This window comes from Eptatretus burgeri, chromosome 1 (assembly GCF_056783735.1).
Source record: "Eptatretus burgeri isolate ZD-2024b chromosome 1, Ebu_testis_v1, whole genome shotgun sequence".
Taxonomy (NCBI): Eukaryota; Metazoa; Chordata; class Myxini; order Myxiniformes; family Myxinidae; genus Eptatretus; species Eptatretus burgeri.
In genome coordinates this window covers 146,311,818-146,333,092 of record NC_140961.1, presented here as the reverse complement: position 1 = coordinate 146,333,092, position 21,275 = coordinate 146,311,818, and the positions used below count along the sequence as shown (strand labels likewise).

At 47.4% G+C, this 21,275-nt stretch overlaps 1 protein-coding gene across 2 annotated transcripts; it reads left to right on the top strand.

Moving 5' to 3' along the window:
* Positions 1–1,209: 1,209 nt before the first annotated feature.
* Positions 1,210–11,322, top strand: LOC147035703 (extracellular calcium-sensing receptor-like). Of its 2 annotated transcripts, XR_015049475.1 has the most exons (4): positions 1,210–1,794; positions 3,089–3,409; positions 4,629–5,113; positions 7,653–11,322. XR_015049475.1 is itself a non-coding variant. In XM_085847005.1 (3 exons), the coding sequence occupies exons 1-3, from the start codon at positions 1,675–1,677 to the stop codon at positions 4,878–4,880; spliced, it is 693 nt and encodes a 230-aa protein (XP_085703131.1). In that variant the 5' UTR covers positions 1,210–1,674; the 3' UTR covers positions 4,881–5,924. The 2 variants fall into 2 exon arrangements, 1 of the variants encoding a protein (XP_085703131.1); XM_085847005.1 differs by lacking the exon at positions 7,653–11,322 and having other exon boundaries at positions 4,629–5,924.
* Positions 11,323–21,275: the final 9,953 nt, after the last annotated feature.

The following is a 21,275-nucleotide window of genomic DNA, read 5'->3' as shown; positions in this document are numbered from 1 at the left end:
TCCTCTCGTCTCAGCCCCAAATCCTCAACCTCAGATCTTTAAGCCCTCCTCCCAAACCCCAAGTCACAAGCTCCTCTGCCAAACCCAAAGTCCTCGACCTCCACTCCAAATCCAACATTACAATACCCACTCCTTCCCTCCACACTCCAAGCTTTCAAACCCCCTCCAGCACCCCCACCACTATGATATCCACTCCTATAAGTAATCTTGTGGCTTTCCCACTTTTGAAAGAATGAACCAGCTATGGCCATCCCATTCTTCACCATCAGTTTCACCAGAACTTGATCCTCCCTATTTCTCGTTCCCCAACCAAATTTACCAACACATTACTCTTCACCTGGCTCCACCACTCCCATATGCTCGTTAAATTCCCCTGCAATGCACATCATCACATCCAGATAAACCATTCCCTTCATCCTCTCCAGTGCATCCCTGAATTTCTGTTTCTTGGCCCCAGTCCTTCCCCTTTCTCACCAATAAAACCGAATTAACACAAACCATTTGCCTCTGTACCACCAATCAAGCCATACTATCTGCCCTCTCATCTTTCCACTCTGACCACATGCTTGCTCATCTCATATGACACTCTTATTCCCATGCCATTACTCCTTCGATTCCCACCCACATGCAATAGCTTGTATCCTCCTCCCAACCTTCTCGCTCTGTCTCCTTTCCATTTGTTCTCATGCACAAACAACAATTCCAACCTCCCTCTCTGTACAATTTCCACCATCTAGCCTCCTCTCCCCCACTCAATGATCCCCCATTCAAACGACCTCAAACCTCGTTTCTCAACTGCTGCTCGTACTACCTACTACCCTATCCTGTTATCATAGTGTGCACACAAACCACTCTTTCTCCACTCACTCCACACCTCCATCCCCTACCCCCCAACAACCTGTTGACTTTCCCTCCACACTTAACTCATCACCCCTCCCCTCGAGGCACTCATCCCTACCCACACTTTAAATATCACTATAAAATTATTGTATACGGTTCCGGATATTCATAAAAATTGAACCAATTTGTCCTTGTCACACACACACACACACACACACACACACACACACACACACACACACACACACACACACACACACACACACACACACACACACACACACACACACACACACACACACACACACACAATCTGTCCACCAAGTTTCATCTGTATCTGTCTATAACTTTTTGAAATATTATACTCACAGACAGACAAACAGGGATGAGAATGTAATCTTTGGTGGTGGAGGTCAAAACATTGTTACGTTTTCTCCTCCTGAAGGATTTTCTTCCGTGAAGGTTTGTGTTTATACTTTGGTATGTGTAATGGGTAATCATTAGCAATTCATGTTGTTATTTCATGAATAAAGATTTTTTTAAATTAAGTTGTTATCATGCTTTTTGCCTTTGAAATTGTGAGTATTTCCTCTTCTATATAAATGTTGTTTTGTTCACTGAAAAGGTGATATTGTATCAGAAACAAAGGCAAGAGGCATCATCATATATTCCAGTGAACAAGACAACGTGCCCTTTGCTGAAGAACTCTTGAGGAGGAACATTTCCGGTAAAACATGGATAGCAAGCTCCCCTTGGGCAGCATCGCCTCTAATAAGTGTGCCACGCTATGCTGATACCCTGTACGGTACTATCGGTGTTGCCTGGAAGCGGGGCATGATTCCAGGTCTCCAAGGATTTTTGAAGAAATTAAAACCAATCTTACCAAAAAGAATTACAAAAAAGAAAGAACTCATTTTGAGTTCATCAAACTGGAAATTAAACTCCAATCATGAAGTAAGTTATCATTCTGATGCTTCTCAAACAAATTATAGAGATTAGACATCCATAGCTTATTCAGGAATCAAACACTTTGTTAAGCATCCTTGTTTGATACTGGAAAAAAAAAACTTCTGATGAAAATGAAAATGAAGGTAAAAGCTGATGGTCTTTGGTAGATTACCGAGCAAAGCCTATAAAGGAAGTGAAGGAGAGAGTTTCCATCTGTTTAAATTTTCATCTCTTCAAACTCTCATCAGTTTCCATCTATTCAAACAAAACTTTAAATTATCTGAAGATGCTAGAGCAATTGCAGTTACTATTACATCCAGTAATCCAATGAAAACTAGAAGGGCACTCGGTAGAGCACATACCTCCAACATTTTTGAAATATCATGCGAACAGTACTATATCGTTTTAGGCCATATCTCTCAATGGTGAAGAATCACTTAAAAAACGTAAATAATTCCAGTATCCAGATCCCGATTCGGATCTTCACCAAAATCGAAACAATTCGTCCTTGCGACACACTCAACGTGTCCACCAAGTTTCGTACAAATCTGTCTACAACTCTGAAATATCATGCTAAATATCATTTTTAGCCCCATCTCTCATTGGTGAAGAATCACTTTAAAAATTCTACTAGTTGGATATGGATCTTCACCAAAATCGAATGATTTCTTCCTTGTCAAATCCCAACCTGTCCACCAAGTGTCATCCGAATCTGTCTGCAATTTTTTTTGAGATATCGTGCTATATATAGTTTTTTGGCCCAATCTCTCAATGGTGAAGAATCACTTTAAAAATTCTAGTAGTCGGATCCGGATCCGGATCTTCACCAAAATCGAATCAGTTCGTCCTTGTCACACACTGAACCTAACCATAACTTCTTGAGATATCCTGTAAACAAACAAACAGACAAACAAACAGGCAGACAAACAGACAGAAAGGGGTGCAAACAATTTGATAGCAGTTTTTGAAACTTCACCTTTGGTGTCAGAGCTAATTAACTCATCGAGCAAGATGAACCCCTTTTCAGCCACAAACTGATATCCCAAGTCAGATTCTCAATTTATCATTGATTGGCATAATTGCATATTCACAAACTAATTGGTGTGAAGGAATACATTTCAGAGTGAGCTGTCTGATGATCATATCCGGATTTTCTCTTACATCTGACATTGCCATTGACAAGTTATCTCTTCATGAGATTTTCTAGAATCATCTACACCACAATCATCATGTGATTTTTGAAGTAAATGTAAATTTTTCTGCCTTTGCTTATGAATTGTCTAACCTAACTTATTCTCAGGGAATACTCAAAGATGAACCATATATCTTCCCTCAAAAGTCATTGAATGATTTATTGCTGGAATTGTGGGAATCTATATTCAGCTGCACATGGAGTGTGACAAACATAACTGATAACAAGAGATCTTGTTCAGGCAAAGAGAACCTACAGGAGATCAACACGTTTTTCACGGATGTTTCCCAACTCCGTCACACGTACAATGCGTACATGGCTGTGTACACTGTTGCACATGGATTAAATGACTTGCAAACCTGTGTTCCAGGAAAGGGCCCATTCATAAATAATTCCTGTGCTCGTATAATGGACTTTAAACCATGGCAAGTGAGTAGCCTATAATTTACTCTCTTTAATAAGAACCAATTGTAGCTTGTGAAAATGTGGAAATGTCTGGACATTTCTGATAATATTACATCTAAATATTAATACTTACACTGAAGTATATCCAAGGGCAGCGGCATGGCAGTGTTTCAAAATGGTTGGTTATCTCCAATAACCAGGCCTGGATTTTGAAAATTATTGCAGATAATTATCATGAATCATGAAAATAATCTACAAAGTGGCATTAGCAAATTTTCTATAGAGTCTGGTGTACGTTTTAAAAAAAAATTCATAAATAATTATTTTACTTTCTCTGGAAATGTTTTGGGGGTAATCTTTGCTGCATTTTGAAAGGGTTAATCACATATCGTATTTTCACTCACACATATATCTACCTCTTGGCACAAGTCATGAACTGCATAGTTGATAGTAGAGATAGGTCAGTATTTCTCCCTTGGGTTTTCTTGTATATTCACAGGATGGTCATGGTATTAGCAGGTCAGAGTCAACTTGGGACAGTGATAATAACAGGAGAATAAAATGGTTGAAGTTATCCGCTGTAAGAGACCCCAAAGTGCTGATGTTTTTTGGCCTTTCCCCTCATCGGATAATCCAAATCTCCTGTTTTATTCTCTTGTGCCATCAACGCAGACCACAAGGTCTTTGAATCTTTGAACAAGCTGGAATTAAGAATTATATTTGTTACACCACAGTGATCCTCAGGAAACTCGTTTGCTCTGATTAAGGGTAAGGTCTGAAACATCAGTGCTTCATGATATTGTGCGGCAGATTACTTTAACCATTTCATTCTCCTGTTTTTATTATCTTTCACCGTCGACGCAGACCGCCAGTTCATTGCTGGAATTAGCAACCATTTCTATGAGGACGGATGTAATTTAATTGTTTTAAATACTAGTGTTTCCACGGGGATAGAAGACACCTATTGTCAAGCTCTGAGGAAAGGGAGCACGTCATCTCCTGGGATGCTTGATGGTGTGATTTTCACTGACTTTAACGAATCATGCAATGAATAGCAGAACGATGTAGCCACAAAATTATAATGTATGAGTGTCAAGAGGTTTTGCTGTCCTATCATGACAAAAACAATATTTCCTGAACATTCATGAGTTATTTTTTGCACTTTTGATTTTCCGTCATAAATTGCCATACATTGATCCTTGTTTTTTGTTTTCACCCTTTTTGATTAATAATCATTGACTAGCTAATAATCTACCTGAAACGAGTAAGCTTTGTAAGTCAAGGCAACGATATGATGCACTTTGATGACAATGGAGATCCACCAGCTCTTTATGAGATCGTAAACTGGCAAAGAGATGGAAATGGAGGCATTGTGGTAAAAACTGTGGGAAGTTATGATTCAAACGTCCCATCAAAGCAACAGCTGGATGTCCAGTTGGAAAACATTTTGTGGAATGGTAACCATGGCACACAGGTACAGTGGATTTATAATTAAATTCCAGTGAATTATTTGCTTGGATCATCAGATCATTTGATTCTTTCTGATTGTAATGGTATAACTTCAATGTTCTTTGTAATCCATGATGTTATCCTTCTCTTTCCAGATTCCACAGTCAGTTTGCTCTGAAGAGTGTACTCCAGGTACAAGAAAGGTTGCCCAAAAGGGGAGGCCCTTTTGCTGTTTTGATTGCATCTCTTGTGCCGATGGAAAATACTCAAATACAACAGGTACGGATAAAGTATCCCATTGATTCACCAAATGAAATACCCTCATAGCTTCTTCTTACAAAATTTGAGTGGCTGCTCGCTGATATTAATGTTTCATGTGAAAACCCCAATCTATCTCTCTCAATAAATACAATTTGTCATCTGTCTGTATGATCGCATTTTTTGCAAACATTGCTAGCCAGCAACCACCAACTTTGGCAAGCAGGCCAAGTCAGGTCAGATCAGGTATGGGAGCATGCACCAGAGCAGCGCGTCGCTGTGTCCACTTTCCGCCGGTACCCCAAGGGCCTCCGTTTGGCCATCACCCAGGCAGATGCCTGGCCAATCCCCATCTCCTTGAGATGCTGATCAATCTGCTGCAACCACGAGGAATGTGGTCGGTCCATTGGCCTCCTCCACTCACGAGACTCCCTCGCTGTGAGAATCTGGTGAGCAGGATCAGCATCAGCAAGCAAGGCAATGCTCCCTCCTTCTCCATATATACAGAAGGAAATGTGTAATTTCCAAAGCATTAAACTTATCTTTTTCTTTTGGAGAATTATATTGAGTGAACAAAACATTTAGGAATGTGCAAAAACTCACTAGATTCTTGAGCTGTGTGATTTAAAGTATTCACTGCTTGACATTGTGCCCTGTCCTCCAGAGGGACTGCTTATTGATACCATTGGCCAGATCTGTGTCAGTATTAGGAAGGCGATTTGTGTTCTTGAGTGTTCAAATTTAGAATTGATTTTTAATAAACATTTAAAGAGGATTAAAGGTGTATAATAAAAAAATTCTGGGTTTTACCACTATTTTACCCAGTGTCTACAACATCACCCTATCTCTTATTCTTCTTCTTCTTTCAGCTGCTCCCGTTAGGGGTCGCCACAGCGGATCATCCGTGTGATCCGCATAGTGATTTGGCACATGTTTTACGCCGGATGCCCTTCCTGACGCAACCCTGGTCGCCTCTTACAACACAGGGATATGGTACTACTATTTTAACCAAGGTATACACCGGCCTAGTATGGTTTGGCGGCCATCTTGAAAAAACCCTAAAACCTTCAAACATCTTCTCCAGAAGCGCTGGTCCGATGAAGGGGAAATTCCACCACTATATTCGGGAAATGTACGGGATACAAGTTTTTTTGGGGGGGGGTTGGAAATCACTTAAAACGTGTAGAAATGCAAAAAAAAAATTGGGGGGGGTAACAATTTTTTTTTGGGGGGGGGTTGGAAATCACTTCAAACGTAAAAATGCAAAAAGATATTTTTTTCTCAAACATTTTTTTTTTTGGGGGGGTAACAATTTTTTGGGGGGTTGGAAATCACTTAAAACATGTAGAAATGCAAAAAAAATTCTTTTTTTGGGGGGTAACAATTTTTTTGGGGGGGGTTGGAAATCACTTAAAACATGAGAAATGCAAAAAAAAAAATTCTCTAACAATTTTTTTTGGGGGCGGGTTGGAAATCACTTAAAACATGTAGAAATGCAAAAAAAAAAAAATTCTCCATTTTTTTTTTGGGGGGGGGAAATTGAGGGGGGGGAGGGTTGGAAATCACTTAAAACATGTAGAAATGCAAAAAAAAAAAAATTTCTCTAACAATTTTTTTGGGGGGGGGGGGCAAGTCCAAAATTTAATGGCATGATCCTTGGACCATACCTCACCCCCCCCCCACCAAGTTTCATCGAAATCCGTCGAGGAGTTTTTCCGTAATACTGTTCAAAAACAAACAAACAGAAAGGGGTGAAAACAGTAACCTCCATCCATCTTCGAAGATGGTAGAGGTTATTAAAAAGTGGGGGTTGGTTTCTGAAGAGGATTGTGTAAGGTGGAGGTTGGGAGATGGAATGACAAAGGATGTGAGATGGAGGAACAGGTGGGTGGTTTTAGGTTAAGCGAAGGAGGTTTCCCGTGGAGGTTGTGGGGTTTGAGAGGTGGGGGAGGGGGGAGGGGGTTGGAGGTAAGGGCATTATGGGGAATTACAGTACAAGGGTGAAGACGGAATGGGGAATTAGAGGTTTGGGCAAGGAGTGCAGTTTGGCGGGTGCACGGAATACTGGCTACAATGTTCGATGGAGCATGGATTGTTAGTTAGATGAAGGGGAAAGTCATAGCTAAACCGACACAATGCAATGGTCTCCGATTCCTCTAAACAATGGGCAAGAAAACTATTCGACAGAAAAATTAATGAAATAACAAATTCTGGGAACTACTACGCATCTCTGAATGCTCGGAGGTCCATTTACATCGCTGCAACAATATCATAATGGTTGAATTGTCTGTAGGCTACCCTAGGAAGATGTGATTGATGGGCCATTGCATTTCATTGTGATGTCTTTACATTCAGGTCAGTTTTCCTCAACATATAAGGTATTATTAATTATTCCACGTATTCTACACTTCAATACAATACTAAACATCACATGCTAACCAAACCAACATGGTTGCTGTTTCTAATAACATATAGTTGTGTGTGCATGTTAAGTTTATGTTATCTATTATGATCTCCTGCTTTCTCAAACAGGAAGTGATTTTTGCATTTCCTTTTTCAGGTTCCCAAGAGTGCTATCATTGTAAACAATACTTCTGGTCCAATAAGATACGAGATGGTTGCGAGCCGATGCCTGAGGAATTTTTGGCTTTCACCGACCCAGTTGCCCTAATTTTACTGACTTTTGCTATTCTAGGTCTTGTGCTCACCCTCACCGTTGGGTTTCTGATGATCTGGTATCGAGAAAAGGCTGTGGTTAAATATTCGAGCAACCAACTTAATGCATTGTTGTTGTTGTTTTTGTTTGGCTCCTTCGCCAGCAGTGTGGCCTTCATTGGACGCCCAGTGGATGGGATTTGTAAGATACGTGAAAGTATCTCCACTGTTTGTCTCGGTTTTGCTCTGACTTGTACAATGAGCCTGGCTGTCCGAGTAATTATCAGTGGATTAGGTAAACCATAAACGAATGGTTTCATTTTTCTAAAGGCCAGATTTCCTTTGAATTGTTTTACTGTTAGGCCAGGCTTTTCATTGCATGAATAGGATGAAGTACTCTATGATTAGTGAAAATGGATAATCAATTATTATGCTGGAGAGAGCAAAAATGCATCATAATCATGCAGGGATAAAAAATAATAATAATAATAATCAAGGTTCAATGATGGTTGAATTGCCTGTAGACTCTGAGAGTCAAGCAGGACCTCTGAGAGTGAGGAACTCACTCTCAGAATCTCAGTAGATATGGGCTTTGGAAAGAACACAACCAGAGGACATGGGAGTGGCAAAAGAGGAAGAGAAGAGGTTGAATGTAAACGTTATCATGACCAGGTACGATGGACAAAATTGAGACAGGTACAAACGGCTTTCCTTGGTTGCTTTATGCAGCCCACCCTTTCAATCCCCATTGCGTCTGCTGTAAAAAAAAAAAAAATAGGGGGAAAAAAATGAGGTTTGGGGCGAGCGAGAATGGGATATAACTGGGGAGAGAAGACTTGGGGAAACCTCCCTGCAATATGCTGCATTCTGTCCCTCTTTTGCCCCAGTCCTGGATGGGCCATCTGTTGCTCAGGGGGCTCTTCACCCTACAGTTTTCTTCGAGACAGTTCATAGACAATACTTTCACTGTTGGGCTCTGCCCAGGGGAGGAGGTCTTTTTCCCTCCAGGCCGCTCCTCAGAAGCTTGTTCAAGGTCCATTCTCCGGTGTCTATCCCCACATCCTCGGAGGAGGAGCCATCACTTTCAAACCCCAGCAGTGGGATCTCTTGAATGGAGGTTATTCCCTTGGACCCTGCCACCAGAGCAAACACCTTTCCCATAATGTTCTCCCATCATGATTCAGTTGGTTTGGCACCCGAAGCAACCACAACCACGTCCTGCACTCCCTAGGGTGAGGGGACTGTGGCCCCCTCCCTGCTCTCCTCCCCGCTCTTCTATTTCAAGCCCAGCTCTGCCTCCTGTTCCACCTCCTTTGTTGGAAGGGGGGACAACACACTGGCAAGGGAGAGACCACACCCATACCCGTATCCAGAGCAATGCCCCCACCCCCACCCACGGACACACTCAGCCTGCAAGCATAGCTCTGTGGGCAGGGGCAGAAGGTGTGCCTCAGTGAACCATAAAGGTTACACCATAAATGAGAGGTGTGGTGTTCGCTTACATGTCCCAGCTGGCCACATTGAGAGCAAAATTGTTATTTGGACCCAAATACTAGGTGGCACAGCTGCCCGCATCTGCTGCATAATTCCAGCTATCCGACATAAAAAAAATTGCCCATAGTCCATCCCAATGATTTTCTAACGAGGGATATGGGTCACTCTACCATCCTCTATACCCGGATATTGGCAAGTTCTGGTACACATTCCCAGATCATTTTGGGTAAACCAAGACTTCAACATATCTGGACAACCAATACTGCACCTCATAATCAGAAACACTCTCATTGTAGAGGGGGACCGTCATGACCCTCTCATGATCAGAGAGAGCCTCAACCGCCCTGTGAGCCAGAGACCCAGATGACCGAACAGTAGTCAACCTCACCCAAATCTTGGCAAGCCTTTCAGCTAAATGAAAGAATACATCAAATCCATGGGCCAAGGTGATGAGGCAATGAAAATCCTCAGCCTTGAACTCCAGCACGCCCAACACCATTGTCCAAACCAAAAAAAATAGACAAAAAAACAACTAATACGATATAATTTTCAGCGTGTACTTGAGATGGATGATGTTTGTTACGATAATATATTGTTGTGGTTGACGGAATTCGCAAACCACCATTCAGGTCCCCTAGGTGAGATATCTCTGTAAGTATATGTGTAGTTAGGCCCAAACCCGTTGTTTAGAGGGAATAAATGTCATTCACTCGGGCTGCGACTCTTCAGGATAGCCGTTTTTCTTTTACTATCTTTATTTTGGACCAGCCGCCATTACTACTACCACCACCAACCACGTCTCAACAGCCGTCACACAACAACCACCAACCACAACGCCGCTTCACAACAACCACCAACCACAACGCCGCTTCACAACAACAATCACCAACCACAACGCCGCTTCACAACAACAACCACCAACCACAACGCCGCTTCACAACAACAGCCGCGACCTTTACCGTCACAACTCGCCACCATCGCATCACCGTCATTCCCACGCCACTTGTGGGCACCGATACTGGACTCGTGTAGGGCGCGCACCGAGCAGCGTGTTCAGAAACATCACAGACTTTCCGAGAAAAACGGATCAAAAACGACTCACGCCCACTTCTGTTCCGTCCTATCGGCGAGCTGGGGCGATTTGGCCCCGCCTCCAGGGCGTTGGAGTGAGGACGCTATATGCAAATTCATGGATCAAAAAGCATTCACGCCCACTTTTCCTCGGTCCAATGGGGAGCCAGTCAGAGAGGTGAAGGGTCGGAGGGAAAGGGTCAAGGGTGAAAGAGCGAAGCCACGGGGCTTATATAAACGGCTGCGTTCGTCAGTAAAGACAGTTGTGCGGAGTTCAAGAGAGTCGTCGGTGGAGCTGGAAAGAAGTGGGAGAAGTCAAGAGTGAAGAGTTGGGATGAGCCAAGAGAGGAGACGGAGAGGGCGAGTAGACGGAGCTGTGGAGAGGTGACGGCGGCGAAGGCGGACGAGGGGGTGCTCGCGTCGGTGCCGGGAGCTGCACAGGGAGAGGCCAGCAACGCGACCGAGGTCGAGGAGGAGACGCTCGCTGCGGGACCCGAGACAGGGTGATATCCTCCTTCCCCCGAGCATCAGCAACCCCCTCCTGTTTCCCCCCGCGCTGAGATAGTGCGACAAAGGGGGCCCCTTTCCCACCCCCTACCAGACACTGTCCGCGAGGCCCGCGGAGTTGAGGAGCCACCGCCGCTCCGCGTCTCATCATCAGACGGGTAGGCCCGACCCGGTCTCGGCCCCAGGCCCGCCTCATCCTTGAGGGTGGTTCTTTTTCTTTTGTTTTGGGTACATGTGTTGTCGGCGCCGTCTGTGAAGTAAAATTGTATAAGTGTTGCCGTGTGCTCGGTAGTCGGATAGATCTGCATTGTTGCATTGGCTTTTTGTGTAATATTGCATTGTCTTCTTCTTTTACATGTGCTTTTGGTGGAATTGTATATGTGTGCTTTCCGCTCATCGCGAAATAAATGTGCTTATTGTTGAACTGTTTTCCCGCTTCGCTTCGTCTTTTCTTTCATTGAATCTCCATCTTGCTTCACGTAAAGGGTTGGTCGTGAGCTAAAACGCCCGATAATTAATCGAACTGTCGAGGCCGACGAATAACACCGCTCGGTTATCCCGATAGTACGGAACGGGTCGCTTAAAGTGGCCCGTGTCTGAAGTCGACCTGCGGCGAGGTGCGATCGCCCGGTCTACCCTCCGTGTGGGTACTTAGGTAGGTCGAATTTGGCGAGCAACCCTATCCCACGCGGGGGCCGATTGGCACGATCGTGGTGAGACCGAAAGGTCCACCCGTGACTGGTTCCCGGCGCTAGTCTGAGAGGGTCACGACTGGATTGTCCGTCCGGTGGGCGACGTGCCGCGATTCGAGTTACGTGGCCGTCCGCACGCCGGCGGACGCGAATCCGCAACACTGGTGTCACGTCGTGCGATATAAACTCATCGCCCTCCTCGCGGCACTGGTATCGGAGAACGGGAAAACGTGCTCTCCTGTCTCCAATTAAATTCACGGGAATCGGTCCAGGGGTGAGAGGAGCGACCCCCGATTCCCTCCAAATTACGAGCGAGCCAAATTAACCCTTTAAGAGAAGCAAGATGGCGTCTCAAGGCGAGCGGGAGCCGGGGGTATTAGAAATGGATGTAGAATGTGTAGAATCCATGGCTCAGGATGAAACCCCCGTGCAGGAAATGTTGGTTGTACAGGAAAACGAACTCGCCCAACTGAACCCAGAGCCCGAAATGGGTGCGGCAGCGGCCGCGGTGTATGACACCTCCCCTCCCCCTCTCCACCAAAACCCTTCCCCAACCCCTGCCGAAACGGCTCACCCAAGCGCACCCGACATGGCCCAGCTATTCACCATGCTGGCAAAAATGTATGCGGAAATGACAGCGAAGATAATTGCGAATATGAAAAACGAAATGAAAGGCATGAACGAAAAGATGGATACAAATACAAATGAAATGAAAAACGAAATGAAAGGAATGAACAAGCAAATGAAGGAAGAAACGAAAGAGCTGCAGGGTTAGACGCAGAACATGGGCCGATGCCTGCAGGCGGGCATGAAGGCCGTTAGCAGGGAACTCAAAATGGCGACTCCACGTGTAGGAACGAACGAGCTGGGAGGGGGTGCAACGGCTGACAGGCCCGCGGTGGAGGCGGGTGAAAAAATAATTCGAGGGGCGTGTTGGGCGAGGGTCGCGACGATGACCGAAAGGGAAAAATTAAATGGGGAGACCAAAACGTGTGAGACGAGACACGAGGTGACGACAAAGGAAATAAAGATAGTTGAGACAAGGGAGGTAAAGGGTGAAGAGTTGGCAGAGACACGGGAGATGGGAACGATAGAGGGAAGACTACACGATGAAGACGGGGTAAGTGACGCACACACACACACGGAGGTAGTGGAGGACAATGGGGGTGAGCTCGCGGACCGTGCAGGGACCCGGTGCGAGCAGCGGGATAGCCTCCTCCAGGAACGAGGGGAGGGAGTATGCCCCCTTGAGGTGAGTCACGACCAGGTGGGTTCGGTCGTGCTTTGCGAGGTTGAGGGGAGGAGTGCTGCGAACGGGTGCACGGAGAGCTTGGGGGGTATAGAGGCCCCGGAGACCCTTGTGCGGACACGAATCCCCAGTGTGGTTGTCCCTGTATGTGTGGTGCAAGGTGTGAGTGCGTCCCCGTGTGTGGAAGCGACCCCGTGTGTGAGTGGGGTGGTGGTGATTGTGCCGGAGTCTGTGCTTCCCAGCACGCTGTGTGTGGATGAGGCACCGCGGCTAAGTGCCCCCGCGTGTGTGAGTGAGGCACGGTGTGTGGATGAGACACCGCGGTTGAGTGCCCCCGCGTGTGTGAGTGAGGAACGGTGTATGAGTGAGGCACCGCGGGTGAGTGCCCCCGCGTGTGTGAGTGAGGAACGGTGTGTGGATGAGGCACCGCGGGTGAGTGCCCCCGCGCGTGTGAGTGGTATGGTTTATGCAAGGGAGACCGTGTGTGTGAGAGAGCGGTATGTGAGGGAGATGTCGGTTGGCATGCGGGAGCACGCAGCCGCGTCTCCCGGTGTGAATGTAATGGAATGGAGTGTGAGCGTCGTAACACGCAGGTGTGCGTGGGTCGAATGGCGACGACGGCGACATGTGAGGAAAGAAAGCCGAGTAGCGGCTGTAGTTGTTTCGGGGACCGTGCCGGGTTCACCCAGCAGTGAGCACGAGGTCCGTGCTGTGCAACGCACGAGGCCCCCACGTGCTCGCTTGCGAGAGTGAAGTCCCGGTCCGGAAACGCCAGCGGTGGATTTGCCGATCCCGCGGACGGACAAAGTGTAGGCAGGATAATGGATTTGGACCGGACGGTTCTCCACGCGATCGTGTGTGTTAAGCTCCAACGGGCAAAACACATGTGTTCGCGTGGGGAACCCCTCGAGACGTGGGGTTTGTGTTTTTTTTTATGCGCACGGTGACGTCATGGCTGCACGTGGGGTTGGAATCCGGCAGGTGGGGTATCCCTGCCGGATGGTACCGTCCAAGGAGGGACGAGGTACACGTGCAGCTGCATGACGTCACAGGCAGGTGCAAAGTGCGCGAGCTGCGAGTTGCCGCGCTGGTGCTGCGCATGGGAAAAAAAAAAAAAAAACAGCAAGCCTCACTTTCGGGTGCACAGGATTCCTGGGCAAGGGGTGGAAGACCCCCTTGACCAGGGCACAGGATGGAAACTAGTTAGGGGGAAGGGTTAGCTTAGTTAGACCGACTTCATGGGGCAGGGGTAAGTCCTCATGGAGTCCGTGGAATGGATTAGTTAGAGGGATAGTAGCGAGATTTAGGTTGGGAAATTGATTTATGGGATTATTTGGAGACATGGACAGACTTGTGAATGTGTAGTGGGGACGTAGCTTAGCTACGTAGTGTTAAAAGGAACGTGCTGTAGTTTAAGGGACGACGTGGGAGCACGAGTTAGTTAGGGGATGTAGTTAGGAGGATGGCAGAGTTCAGTGGTGTGTGTGTTGAAGAGTTGGTGAGTGAAGTGGAAGCGTCTGCTTGTTGAGTGAGTGAGGCCAGCGGGTCTGTGTGAGTGGAGCGAATGGGGAATGCATGGTGCGATGAGTGATTGGGGGGAGGAGTGACTCCCGCCCAAGGGACCCCCGGGGTCAGTATAAAGTGAGTTAGGGGGTTCGTCAAATTAACAAATATGGAAGTCGTTTTGCTGTTGGTGTGAATGTAGGCTCGAAACCCGTTTGGAGGGGTGCAGGAGCCCTGTTGATGGGCTGGGAGCGTGGCTGCGAAAAGTGAGTATCGCTGAGTGGGTACCCCGGGCACCAGGCTAGTCGGCCGTGGTAGGCCATGGGCTCATGGGGGGCCGGGATAGCGTAGTGGGCACGGGTGCGCCTGCTTGGTGCGGGGGCCCGGGGCGCCATTAGCCACGTGGGCAGTGTTGTGGGCACGGGTGACCCTCGGAAAGGGGCCTGGGAAGCCAGCCTGCCACGTGTGCGTTTCAGGGAAGGTGCCATGGGAGGCACTCCCCGGTGTTAGGGAGCTGGTAGGCTCGGAGGCAGTGTAGTGCCCGGGGGTGCCATAGCGGGAGAATCGGCAGAGGGTCGTGCCTGCCAAAAGGGAACCACGTGTTCCAACCATGAGACTGTGTGAGGGCACGGAAAGAAAATTGGGGGGCGAGGCCCGAAATTGTGAGGACACCAACACAGGCGACGGGAATCTGGGTTTATAGAACCAATAGTTTAAGCGAGAGGCGCTTGTTGAAAGCCCCGGGGTAGTTTAACAGTTAATGGATATGGTAGATTAGGAAGTGTACCCCTCCGCACCATCCATCCCCTCGCTCTCGTTGTGGGCCGCTGGACCCACTTTGGTTATAGATCGCTGAACTCTGGGGAGGCCATCCTGAGGCTTAGGTTGGGCCTCGACACAGGACGCTAGCTCTCCCTTATTCCCCTCCGGGAAGGGAACGTAGGGGTTGGGAGTAGGCTCGGTGACAGGATAGGTTAGCCGAACAAGGACGATAAAGGGGGTTAGGGGACGATTTATAGTGGGGAAGTAAAAATAAAAAAGAATAAGTTGGGGCTAAATTGGTTTTGGACAATTTAAGGGAGTGGGTATGTACAGTGACAGGCAAAGGCGATAGGTGGGAGGGAGACAGGTAGGTAGGTCCGAGCCCGCCTTCTGAGTGGCCAGCACCACCGCACTCCCTCCACCAACCTCCACTGAACGGCAAAGGCTGGCCAGCTTCATCTGCCGGCTGGCTGTTTTTCTTCAAGGCCTGTGCCGGCCAACTTCATCGGCAGCTGTTGTTTTGCTGCGAGGCCTGTGCCGGCTGGATCGTCTGCAGCTGCTGTGCTGCAAGGCCTGTGCCGGCCCACTTCATCTGCCGGCTGGCTGTTTTTCTTCAAGGCCTGTGCCGGCCAGTTCATCTGCCGGCTGTGTTTGCCTGCAGCGGCCTTCTTCTGCGGGCTGTGTTTGCCTGCTGCCTTTGCCATGCCATGCCCACTGCCCCTGTTCACCAGCCCCGTTCAATTTTTGCTTTGCCCCCCCCCCCCCCGTTCATTGCCATGTGCGCCAGAATCAAGGCAACAGTTTGCAAGCTGCAAGAACTGCCCTGTTGGCAGCTACAACACGGGCCTGCAGTGGCGGCCCGTGCAACGTGTTTGTGTTCATCCATCCATTCGTTGCGTTCATTGCGTGTGCCACTTGAGCTGGCACGGAGACTACGTTTGTGCAGCCCATGCACCGTTGTGGTTCACTGCGTTCAGTTCAAACCATTCATCCATCCATTCGTTGTGTTCATTGCGTGTGCCACTTGAGCTGGCACGGAGACTGCATTTGTGCAGCCCATGCACCGTTGTGGTTCACTGCGTTCAGTTCAAAAGGGAAGGCCTTGGACTGCGTGTGAGCAGCCGGCCACGTTCACTGTCACCTGCATTGTTTGAGCCAGAGACTGCATGCGGGCAGCCTGGCTCCCTGCTAACTGCTTTCTTTTTGCAGAGTTCATTGATCCTGGGCCATGGTTTAGTGTAAAATTTGTAAGTTAAGGTTAAGTTGTACTGTACATATGAGTGCGCCCCCGGCATGTTTGTCTTAGCGCTGGCAATTTTATTTAAGTCGTCCGTGTGAGTGAGTTTGTTTAGGTAGTTACTCAGCCCTCAGGTTATTTATTTTGGGGACACGAATACCATGAATGTCGCACTCAGGGATCCGTAGGTAAAATGTACTAGGGGAAAACTACACATGATGGCACATGAAAATTTGAGGACTCGGGACGAGTCTGTAAAAAGGGGAGGGGGTAGTGTTGTGGTTGACGGAATTCGCAAACCACCATTCAGGTCCCTTCGGTGAGATATCTCTGTAAGTATATGTGTAGTTAGGCCCAAACCCGTTGTCTAGAGGGAATAAATGTCATTCACTCGGGCTGCGACTCTTCAGGATAGCCGTTTTTCTTTTACTATCTTTATTTTGGACCAGCCGCCATTACTACTACCACCACCAACCACGTCTCAACAGCCGTCACACAACAACCACCAACCACAATGCCGCTTAACAACAACCACCAACCACAACGCCGCTTCACAACAACAACCACCAACCACAACGCCGCTTCACAACAACAACCACCAACCACAACGCCGCTTCACAACAACAACCACCAACCACAACGCCGCTTCACAACAACAGCCGCGACCTTTACTGTCACAACTCGCCACCATCGCATCACCGTCATTCCCACGCCACTTGTGGGCACCGATACTGGACTCGTGTAGGGCACGCACTGAGCAGCGTGTTCAGAAACATCACAGACTTTCCGAGAAAAACGGATCAAAAACGACTCACGCCCACTTCTGTTCCATCCTATCGGCGAGCTGGGGCGATTTGGCCCCGCCTCCAGGGCGTTGGAGTGAGGACGCTATACGCAAATTCATGGATCAAAAAGCATTCACGCCCACTTTTCCTCGGTCCAATGGGGAGCCAGTTAGAGAGGTGAAGGGTCGGAGGCAAAGGGTCAAGGGTGAAAGAGCGAAGCCACGGGGCTTATATAAACGGCTGCGTTCGTCAGTAAAGACAGTTGTGCGGAGTTCAGGAGAGTCGTCGGTGGAGCTGGAAAGAAGTGGGAGAAGTCAAGAGTGAAGAGTTGGGACGAGCCAAGAGAGGAGACGGAGAGGGCGAGTAGACGGAGCTGTGGAGAGGTGACGGCGGCGAAGGGGAACGAGGGGGTGCTCGCGTCGGTGCCGGGAGCTGCACAGGGAGAGGCCAGCAACGCGACCGAGGTCGAGGAGGAGACGCTCGCCGCGGGACCTGAGACAGGGTGATATCCTCCTTCCCCCGAGCATCAGCAACCCCCTCCTGTTTCCCCCCGCGCTGAGATAGTGCGACAAAGGGGGCCCCTTTCCCACCCCCTACCAGACACTGTCCGCGAGGCCCGCGGAGTTGAGGCGCCACCGCCGCTCCACGTCTCATCATCAGACGGGTAGGCCCGACCCGGTCTCGGCCCCAGGCCCGCCTCATCCTTGAGGGTGGTTCTTTTTCTTTTGTTTTGGGTACATGTGTTGTCGGCGCCGTCTGTGAAGTAAAATTGTATAAGTGTTGCCGTGTGCTCGGTAGTCGGATAGATCTGCATTGTTGCATTTGCTTTTTGTGTAATATTGCATTGTCTTCTTCTTTTACATGTGCTTTTGGTGGAATTGTATATGTGTGCTTTCCGCTCATCGTGAAATAAATGTGCTTATTGTTGAACTGTTTTCCCGCTTCGCTTCGTCTTTTCTTTCATTGAATCTCCATCTTGCTTCACGTAAAGGGTTGGTCGTGGGCTAAAATGCCCGATAATTAATCGAACCGTCGAGGCCGACGAATAACACCGCTCGGTTATCCCGATAGTACGGAACGGGTCGCTTAAAGTGGCCGTGTCCGAAGTCGACCTGCGGCGAGGTGCGATCGCCCGGTCTACCCTCCGTGTGGGTACTTAGGTAGGTCGAATTTGGCGAGCAACCCTATCCCACGCGGGGGCCGATTGGCACGATCGTGGTGAGACCGAAAGGTCCACCCGTGACTGGTTCCCGGCGCTAGTCCGAGAGGGTCACGACTGGATTGTCCGTCCGGTGGGCGACGTGCTGCGATTCGAGTTACGTGGCCGTCCGCACGCCGGCGGGCGCGAATCCGCAACAATATAATCAAAATTTTCTGGGGATAATGCTGGAGTAAAAATTTGTGAATGTAAAGTTTATTTCAGGTTTATTAAATTGCCATTCAGTAGTTGTCACATTTCATGTGTCCAACATCTGTTACAGCCCGTCAACCAAATGAAACCCTCGGATACGATGAAACTCCAAACGATGAAGGCAGTGAACTAAATAGGCTGATATCGAGGAATTATTGGATACTACCTTGTGCCTGTGCATTTCCACAACTGGTATGTGCCGTAGCATGGGCTGTAGTGGGTTCGCCTCATGCTATTAGTGACACAGAACTGCGTCCAGGCACCCTTATTCTTCGGTGCGGTGGGGAATCATTTTCCTGGGCTGTATGCTCCCTCACCTATCTCGGAGTTGTTGCAACCATTTGCCTTGGTGTGTCCCTCAGGGCAGGAAAGGTGTCCTTACGCTTTAACGAACCCAAGTTCATTAACTTTGGAGTGACTATTTGCTTCCTTGTTTGTCTCGCATTTGTACCTGCGTACATCAGTACACAAGGAAAATTTTCGACTGCAACAGAAATATTTGCCATCATTGCAACGGCTTATGGTCTCCTTGGGTGTATTTTTTTCCCAAAGTGCTACCATATTATATTTAAGAATAATGAATGAATTAAATGTGAGAGCGAATAAAAAAATTCCAAGCAACATTAAATCCACAAAACATTTCATTCATTTTGACTTATGTTGCTTCATTTCCTGAATTAAATTCTGCATCATTGAGGTCCTCACTCCCAATAGATATGGGCTTTGGAAAGAACACAACCAGAGGACATGAGAGTGGCAAAAGAGGAAGAAAAGAGGTTGAATGTAAACGTTATCATGACCAGATCCAGAAGAGAGGAACATGCCATTCCAAATATGCAGATTGGGAAGTTCACAGATTGTGTCAGAACCAGAGTCATAGAAAGCTATTGCTGCATTGCCAGGATGGTTGATGCAGAAAAAACAACTCATCAACTGAAATGGTGGCAGTGGAAGTCACCAAAGATACAGAAAAATTGGGAAGGATGGTTATGAGATTATCCATCTACTGTTTTCTGTCCGACTGTCTGTCATGCTGCATCATTACATATGGGATATCATTATGGCGTAGAATGGCTGACTCGACACACCGCCATTTTAATTTTCATGCAGTTTTTGCCGAACAGATCATTGAACCTGTCATATTCACAATCGCCAAGCATGCCCGACCTTTACATATTCCCTTCAGTATGAAATACAAACAAAGCAATTGTTAAAATTATCATCAAATATGGAAAGGATAGGCATCACAGGCCTTCCAATAACAGTATGTATAGGCTTTAAGCTTCATGCCTTTGGCCTCAACTTCAGGCTGCTTTAGACAAATTAGCCTTGGTTTCTTAAACATAGTAGCATCGTTTTTGTAATAATAATAATCATAATAACTAGAACTGCCACTTTATAACTGCTGGCAGTGATGACCAGGTACCCAGACCTTCAATCCAACATGGCTGCCAAACCCTGGGCCTGATCCAGTTGAAATTTCAAATCTTCATTCCACATGGCTGTTCCATCATAACTCTGATGTTTCACATTTATTGATACAGTAGTTCCAGAGTAAACATCAATTAATATTTTTCCTTCAATCCACTATGGTTGCCAAAAGATGTGTCGTACATCAAAGGGGGGGGGGGGGAGAGAACTTTTTGTTCGTCATTGAGAGCCGGTCATACATGTAGAGTTTCGCATTCAAATAACACTCTGCATTCAATCTATTTATTACGTAAGCAGTTCTCCCTTTTTCCTGAATACATAGTCGGTAGCAATTGAATTGGTGTTTAAATAAGTTAAACACAAAGTAATAAATGTGGACAGCATCGTTGCAGAGGGTAAAGCGGGATTGCTAGGTGGTGGGGGAGACAGTTGGGTGGTGGAGAATAGAGTTGAAGGTTGGGGTAGAGAGAGTTTGAGGTTCGGAAGAGGTTGTTGAAGGTTGGGGAGGGTAAAATAATTGCAGGGTGGGGGTAGTTTGGGTTAAGGTCACCATCCATCAGACAGACAGAGAGATAGACAGTCACACTCCATCAGACAGACAGAAAGCCACACTCCATCAGACAGACAGCCACACTCCATCAGACAAGCAGCCATACTCCATCAGACAAACAGACAGCCACACTCCATCAACTGGACAGCCACACTCCATCAGACAATCACATTCTGTCAGACTGCCACATTCCATCTGACAGACAATCACAACCCGTCAGAGAAACGGTCACAGTCTTGTCACACAGTGTCACATTCACAGTCAGACAGACAGTCACAGTTTATCAGACAAACAATCCACTCAGAGTCGGCAGTCCATTCACACAATGCACACCACACACACTCTCAAACACAACATATCACGTCCTTCACAAACACCACAAACCCCCACCCTCGACCTCCTTGACCACCCCGTGTGGTGTGGTGTGGTGTGGTGCAAGGTGTGGTGCGGTAGGATGTGGTCGAATACAGTGGGTTGAATCCAATGGCCATTTTTCTAACATAAGTGGACACGTTGTGTCTTCAATCATATCGCTTTTCTTCACCACCACTTTTGATTGCTTGCTCTGTTTGTCAAGAAGCGGCTTGCAAAGCGATTGATACGGAACGATTAGCTTAGCAAGCGATAGCAAATCGTTTGCTCATGGAACACACCTGTTTTTTTAATAGTTAAAGGTGAAGAGGTGAAAGGTGAGGTCGCTACCCACTAATTACCTCCAGGAGGGACAGATTCGTACAGGGAGAGAGTGGGGGAAGCGATATTCTGGCGTCTCGGAGAACGCACTCATTGTTTCACCTGCACGGCAGATGTTTATTTATTTTGCCGTGGGTATAAAG

What these genes read in the sequence shown, in the direction of transcription:
- LOC147035703 (XM_085847005.1), top strand. Translation starts at nt 1,675, where the DNA reads ATGATTCCAGGTCTCCAAGGATTTTTGAAGAAATTAAAACCAATCTTA. An exon ending in AATTAAACTCCAATCATGAA is followed by an intron (nt 1,795 to 3,088) that starts GTAAGTTATCAT and finishes ACTTATTCTCAG; the next exon opens with GGAATACTCAAAGATGAACC. An exon ending in TGGACTTTAAACCATGGCAA is followed by an intron (nt 3,410 to 4,628) that starts GTGAGTAGCCTA and finishes ATCATTGACTAG; the next exon opens with CTAATAATCTACCTGAAACG.